Genomic DNA, 7760 nt, shown 5'->3' with positions numbered 1-7760 from the left:
ACCTCCTCTTGTAAATGACGTTGCAATGTTAAAGGTAAATTTTCGATTACTGATGTTCTTTTTTACTCTTGAATCGCGCTATTCAAGGTTGATTTCTTGATTAAAAAAAGGTCTAGGTCTCGGCGCTAAGTCTCCTTTAACGAAATTAAATCTGTCTACATCTGATGAATCATATGTAGATCAGATAGCTGTAATAGGTGGTTTTGGCTAGACTAACGTAAGCGTTATCGTACATCCATTGACAAATAGAAATTATCCATTTGGAGGTGGTCAATCGGATAATGAATTAAGATTCGCTAAGACACGGATTCTTCGAAACAGCGAGTGTAAGCAAACGACTCGGCTTTACAAGATAGCCGATTCGCAACTTTGCGTTAAGATCATACAGTGTGGCGCAACTCTACCAGAAGGCATATGTTTATAATGCTATACTACTGTATAATTACAAAAATACTACTATTACCACTTGTAACATGTTTTGAGTTTCACTGTTACACCTAAAAACATCGTTTACGAGTAATTACGTTTATATAAATTATATATTGTGATTATTATAGACAATGTCTTATTAGTTATTATTCTAAGAGTCTGAATTAAATTTAACTCGAAAAATTTTGTACGTGCCAACACTTTGTGATAGTGATATGCAAGTTTTATATTTAAACCATGTGACGAGATTGGCCGTATAATTTCGAGATCAAAATATTCTCGCCTCGCTCTCGTTGCCTGAGTCGCACTAGAGAATAAAAGCTAATGCAGCTTGTGTATTTATGAAGGTAACGAAAGGGGGAGATCATCTCAGTCAGTAACGTAATTGCCTGTTGGCTGTTCTGCGTGGACGACACAACTGACTACTCGGTTCACTACCGCAGTGCGTACCAAGGCTTAAGCCATATGAGTAGTTTAAATAATGAAACTAAAAGTTAGTTTATGTTGTTTGTCTCAGTGCTTTCATTCATTCTCGTAAGTGAAACGATACAACGCTTATCGAGAAAAATCGTCGACGATGAACTCGAAAATCAAAACATCGTAATATGCCATCTTTTTCCAACACAGTACGAAAGTTAGTAAATAATTTGGTTAGCACTACAAGCAAATTTTTCTTTCTATTTCTAGGTAACACGGCAACCATTGATATTGCAGCAATGTTTGACAAAAGATTTATTTTTATTTTTTCATCGCTGTTTTTTCTGGCTAACAAAGGTAAGATTTTTGATATTATCAACTAAAATGTTTTTAAACTACTATGTACAAGTATAAATATACTTACGCTGTTTTATTTTTACAGCATTTGCAACTCTAGAACCCGAATTTCTCTCAGGAGGCGAATTGGTAACGACAAATCCATATCTCGTCTCCATAAAACTCAGTGCTTCTCCCGTATGTAGTGGTGCAATAATCGACGATCAGTTCATACTTACAGCTGCGCATTGCTTTATTAATAGGAATGGTCGTTTTATAAATTCACCCTTCAAAATTGTAGCTGCGTGTGTGGATTTAAATGACACAAAAGATGGCATTGAGATCGACGTGGAGAAGATCTATGCTCTAAAAGCTTTCGCAGCAAATTCTTATGTGAATGACATTGCAGTGTTAAAGGTATTCAAAATTGTTTAAGTGATTTTCAACCTTTTGATCGTATAGTTTACTGTTAATTTCGTAGTTAAAAAGCGGCTTGAGTCTCGGTTCTGATTTCCCACTGACGAAAGTAGATCTGCCTACATCCGACGAGTCATACGTAGATCAGACGGCTGTAATAGGTGGCTTTGGCTGGAATGATATCAAAGTCGTCGTTCATCCTCTAACAAACAGGAAGTACTCGTTTGGTGGTGGGCCATCAGACAATAAATTAAGATTCGCTAAAGCAAGGCTTCTTCCTAAAAGCGAGTGTGAGCAAATCACTCGACCTTACAAGTTAGTCGATTCGCAATTTTGCGCTAAGATCATAGAACGTAATGCCACTTTGCCAGGAAGAACATGTTTGGTAAAGCTGTTATTTTGTATTGATTACATTATATTCCTTAATTTTTTATCATTTTTACATCATACTGTATGAAGGGCGACAGCGGTGGTCCACTAGTGATGTTGAATACCGTCATTGGGATCTTGAGTACGGGCCCTGGAGGATGCGATGAGCACAACGAAGCGTCCAAATACACAAAAGTATTCTCCTTTTCGAAGTTCATCGAGAATGCCAAGAATGATATCATCAACGATGAAATCCGCGTTCAAACTTGTCCAAATAGATAAATAATAACAAGAAATCATAAATAACAATTAATAATATTGATCAAAGTTAGGACGACTTCAATCAAACATATAAAACACACTACTATATTAAAAAAAGTGACGCTCCTTCGAAAGCAATAAATCAAGAGCGCATCAATAAATAGCGATTCCCCAACACCAAGGCGAGCAGCAAAATCTCGCAAAAAATCCAGAAGCTACAGCAGACGCGCGACTCTAAATAAGTATACACCCTAGCGGAGCCTCCTCGGAAGCTCATATTTCATACATCACAGCAATTCCCGCGCTCTCGCACAAGAAAACCCACACGCCCGATCCAAAAAGCAAACAGCGCGAGAGTTTAACGAAATATCGTCGCTCTCTCGGACTTCCTAGACGCTATGGGCTCTTAGTATCCTTATCAGGCGTCTCGCGCGGTGCACTATCGCCTCGGCTATTACCGATCGCTCCCTTTTTGCTCCTCGCTTCACACAGCAGCGGCAGCGGCGGCAGCAGCAGCAGCAGCTCTTTATACACATCCTTGGGGCCGTTAATACCCGAGAGCGTAGCGCGTAGTAGTTCACCTGCCACGGAAAATAATGAACCGCATTCCCGCGGGCGGTTGGACGTGTTACACGAACGTACCATTACGCACCTACACCCCGATATCGCCGCCGAGTGTTTGCTCTCTCTCTCTCTCTCTCTCGCGCGCGCGCTCGCGCTCGCGAGAGAAATATTTATTGGTCGAGCGGATAGCAGCGGTGTATATAGCTATGCGTGCATGTGTGCAAGCGTGGCGTGGTATATTATTGAGAGAGGCATGGGGGTGAAAAACTCGCGAGAGATTAGAGTTGATGGGTGGAAGGGTAGGGTTTTAGAGCGAGAGACACGGAAAATCGGTAAGGCGTAACGCACATTACCGAGCTGATTTCGCGAAGCTTCGGCTATTAATGGGGGTAGCTGATTAATGCGCGGGGAGCCGGAGTATATCACTCGATTGGGAAGTAAAAATCATAATTTTAAAATAAGATTAATAACGCTGCAGAAGGAAAGGGCAGCAGCAGTGCACAAAGAACGACGCAGTCCGGAAAATGTGGGATCGAAAAATAGAGAAGGATGAATAAGCGGAGGGCATAGTTTATCAAACGAAAAGCTGCGCTACAAGGCGCGCGAGAGGCGGAAGTGCGACTGAGAGGGAGAGAGAGGCTAAAAACAGGTGAACGAATAAGACTACACGAAAGCTCGAGGAAGTGAACACGACATTAGCATAAAAGAGAGACGTTTGGAAATGGCGAAACACGAGTTTAGCTGCGCGTTAAAAGTGCGCCAGTGCGAGGATTTTATTATAGAGAGCCTCCACGGAGAGACCTTTAACTTTATGCGCTGAAACACCTGTTGGCATTTCGCGCTTGAATTTTAATAGATACTGCGTTCCACGCGAGTTATTTATAGAGCGTAATAGAGTTCCTGCGTGTATTTTTAGACCGGAATCGTGGACCGGATTTGTTTGATTTATCGTAAGAATGCTTGTGCGCCGAGTATGCATTTTCCTTTCGTTGATTTTTGTTTTCCCTGTGATAGAATCCGGAAGTTACATCTCGAAGACATTCTCTGTATAATAATGCAAGCGAGGGTTATCGCAGAAAAATTTTCATAAGGACATTCCATGAAATTCGAACAGTAGCAGCGCTGAAACTATCCTTTGTTTACGAGTCGACTTACTATCTCTAGGATAAGGGAAACATCGAAGCACAGGTATGCACTCGAATCGAGAGCGGCAGAGGACGAAGAGCGAAAAAATACGAGCAAATTACGGACTTTGCGTTTCCAGGTTGACACGGACAACAGTAGCCAGAGCAAATCGATCCTGCAAGCAGATAAGACAAGAGAGGTAGGTACATTACCGCGATAACGAGTTTGGTATTTCAGCATTGCGTATACAGAAATCTAATTGAGTCTCGGCCTTTTCTCCTTAAATTGTCCTAGTCGGAAAGGGTCTTCCCTGTTCTAAATTTTTGCCTCCAGTTCTTTCTTCCAAGTTAAGTCATTGTTTATCATAGCAATATCCTTACATTAATCCATATCAGTTATCTTGATTTATATAGGCTCGATAATTCAAGCATTTACATAATTATTCTCTTAATGCAACAAAATTTTCAAGCTTGTTTATCGGAATCCGCATCGTAAACATGAACCAGTGAAAGTGATCGAAGATATCGGTACTAATAGTAAGATGTTAAACACGCATCACGCAGGTAATTCTCTCAATAAAACCATCATTACGAAACGTATTATCAGCGTCATTAGTTTTCATTTCGAAAATTTGCATAATCATTTCCAACAATCGCGCATAAAATCACCGCGGATAACCACACAAATCGTCCAACAGTTTATCGATTCGTGTTGCAAGAAGATGTATTTTCCATCGGATAAGCCAGCCTCGTTCGCGAAATATTTCCCAACCAAATTTTCCATCCCCCCGATCGGCTCGATTACGTAATCAAAATTCCTTCCCCGCGCAGTGTCTCCTCGCATATTCTTATCTCCTCTGTCCAGTGTGCCGCGCTTACGCGCGCGTCCTTCGGCGCAGTTATTGGTATGAATGCGGGGGAATGTCAGTTTCACTCCGATTCTCTCCTTTCCTCGTTCCTCTTTGTATTGTGCGCGCTACTGCTGCTGAATGTCTCGGGCTCTACTGTCCTGCCAATCCAACCAGGCGAAGGCGGCGGTAGCAACGCCCGCTGTGGCTCGCGTGCGCGCTTTAAAATGTGCGAGGGACCGTTTGCGTTTGAGGAGAGAGCCGGCCAGTCTTCTTCCTATCTTGCTTGCACAATGGGAGTGTACGTTATCTCAAGTGCACGTGAGTAGTGAGAGATATTCTTTTTTTTTTGCTTTTCAGCCACGAGTGCTCGACCGAGTATGAGTTCGAGGTCTCAGTTTCGTTATGTAAACGATGAGGGAATCAAGAGATTGTCAGTGTTCTTATCGTAACAAAACGACAATTAAACACTTTCGCAAAATGAATCAAAATTAATCACCAACAGCCGTGAAGATGAGATAAGTCCGAAACTAATAAGAATAAACAAAGGGGAACATGCGTGCTCCTACCATTATCCCCATTTATACAAACGCGTAGTGGATATCTCTCGACTGGCTTTGTACCTAATAAGGTCTCCTCTCCGCGTGTCTGCCGAGGCGAGGGTGAGGGCAGATCCTCTTTCTCGCGCGGGTGAATAGTCTCGGCGTGGAATCCGATCGAGCAGGCGCCAACAATGCCGGACCGCCGCTCGAACTGTCGCGCGCGCGAGCGACGACAACGCGTTAACGACTCGTTTCCATGTAGGGCAACCAACCTGGACTGCTTCGTGTGTATATGTATACATATTTATATATGTATATACCCACCTGCTACCCACACGATGCCAAACGGTAGTCGCGGATATAAATTAATAGAAAGAACGGGGAGGTCGAAAATGGAAAGAGCAGCCGTTGGTGTATACAGTTCAAACGTAGAAATGAAGAGATAGGGAGATATTGAGGAGTGTATAGGACGTTATTAGGAGCAAAGAAGCGAGAGGAGAGTTGGGAATGCGGAGTTCGGGTAGAATGAGGAAGAGTTGGAATAAACTTCTTCTGCGAGACTGACTTTTCTTCATTTAATTATGTGATTAAAACGTGCAAAGGCTGGCAGTGCACTGCGTTAATAAGAGCGACATTTTTCGTAGAATTCTTAGATTGAGATTCTCGTCGTATTATAGATTTCTTGGATTTGTTATATTGATCAAAATAAGGACTGTAAAGTAATTAAACTGAGAATCTATAGTAAATTATTAATAATAAAATAATTAGATAAAATTATTAGATTCAAAACAGAGAATTTTAGACCGCGTATATCGTAGTGCACTATTACAGGCGAACAAGAAAGACCCGCCAGCGTGACAGCACGGAATCAGCCGTAGTATATAGCACCAAATGATAATATTATAGCCAGGAAACAACGCAATTTTCTTTAATCTCTGGCTAGCAAAGATAGGTGGTACATAAACACTTTTCTAGCTTAATCTGTGCTCCAAGTGTATATTATAATAAAGCGGGATCCAACATATGCCAAAGCCGCCGAATAATTGTTGGACCGTTGCTTAGGCTGCTCGTGCTTTAATTAACTCAGTCACCAAGTCCACTGTGACTATAGGTTATAGACTAAAATCAGCAGCAGTATCTTCATCAACTTCTTCGGCAAACTGTAGGACACAATAATTATACTACTAACTATATGACACAATACGCGCTAGTCCATAAACCTCTTTAAAAACTCGAAACCGTTTACGTAAAATCCCACTTTCCATTTCCGCATCTCTGGAAAAAAATGGCAGCTCGACCTTTCCAGCCCTATTCCGAGAAAACTCTTCTCGCTAGTCGCGAGTAAATTATATGGGAAAGCAATCATGGAAAAACGAGTAAAATCATGCAGTCTAATCTGATGAAGCTCACCGAGTGCGTGCTCACGTTTCTCGCACTGATCCTCTCGTTTAAATACCTAAATTACGCGGCGACTCTGATAAGCCATCGACACGTGAAAAGAGCCGAAGAAAGTTTAACACGCAGATAGGATCGCCGTGTGTATACGTGCGTCGTCGAGACTGTGGTGCAGAGAGTCAAGTAGGCCGAATTACAATAAATGACTATTCATAGGAGAGGGTCGCTGAGGCTCGTACGTCACTTAACGACGTATAAAACAGCGATGAATGTTCGGAGCGTGGGTGTCGGCCAATTTGGGTACCGTTAGTACCAAAGTATTATGAGAGAGGACGAGGAATTTTGCGGTTTTTGAGTATAGCTTAGCGGATATTATTGTTAAAGCTTCGATAAGATTTGCGGCTTGGGTGTAAGTATAGTATTCTAACGCTTCTTCTTTTGCACTTAAAATGTGCGCACTCTATAGAATTGGGTACTTTGCATTCCAAAGATCGATAATTCATCGATGAGAATTCGAAACATTTATCTTTTATAAACATTAAATTTTAATAAATATAATATATAAGCTTATAAATTTATCAAATGCTCATTAATCATTGAACCAACTTGTACCAATTTTGTCCTTGCAGCAACCGATCCGCAATTTTACCTCTTTACCTTCCTCACAGTTCTCTTGAAATCCTATTCGCTCATATGAATAACTCCTTTTTTCGTGAGTCTTCGATCAAAGTAAACGTGAAATGAACAAGACACTGTTTCGTAGCGAGTGATTGAAAGACGAGTGGGGCTGTTTATTAGACGTAGGAAGGAGACGCGTACGGAGAGATGAGAGGGGGAGAAAAAATTGAGGAAAGAGTCACTCTCGCGGTTACAAGCCGGTGCAAGATCAAACTCATCCATATTAACCCGTCGACTCGCTGCCGATCTCTGTATCGCTCTTCCGGGTATGTACACAACTCTACTGGTGATTCGACAGATGGACCACCTTCTAGCAACCGTCACCGAGGATGTCGTTCACTTTGTGTATTTTTTCTCTTGGACATCTCATGTCTTCGACT

General features: G+C 41.7%; 1 protein-coding gene across 3 annotated transcripts; it reads left to right on the top strand.

The window, feature by feature from the left end:
• Positions 1-720: 720 nt before the first annotated feature.
• On the top strand, positions 721-2295 carry LOC100678269 (cationic trypsin). 3 transcript variants are annotated; one of them, XM_016988921.3, is made up of 6 exons: positions 778-871; positions 947-1029; positions 1117-1203; positions 1289-1599; positions 1664-1984; positions 2059-2295. In XM_016988921.3, exons 3-6 carry the CDS (start codon positions 1146-1148, stop codon positions 2248-2250), a joined length of 882 nt encoding a protein of 293 aa, XP_016844410.1. In that variant the 5' UTR covers positions 778-871; positions 947-1029; positions 1117-1145; the 3' UTR covers positions 2251-2295. The 3 variants fall into 3 exon arrangements, with proteins under 3 accessions (XP_008212977.1, XP_031782300.1, XP_016844410.1); XM_008214755.4 differs by having other exon boundaries at positions 721-1029; XM_031926440.2 differs by having other exon boundaries at positions 721-1029; positions 1664-1914; positions 2059-2286.
• Positions 2296-7760: the final 5465 nt, after the last annotated feature.

This window comes from Nasonia vitripennis, chromosome 1, assembly GCF_009193385.2.
Source record: "Nasonia vitripennis strain AsymCx chromosome 1, Nvit_psr_1.1, whole genome shotgun sequence".
Lineage (NCBI taxonomy): Eukaryota > Metazoa > Arthropoda > Insecta > Hymenoptera > Pteromalidae > Nasonia > Nasonia vitripennis.
This window is presented reverse-complemented; position numbering and strand designations above follow the sequence as displayed.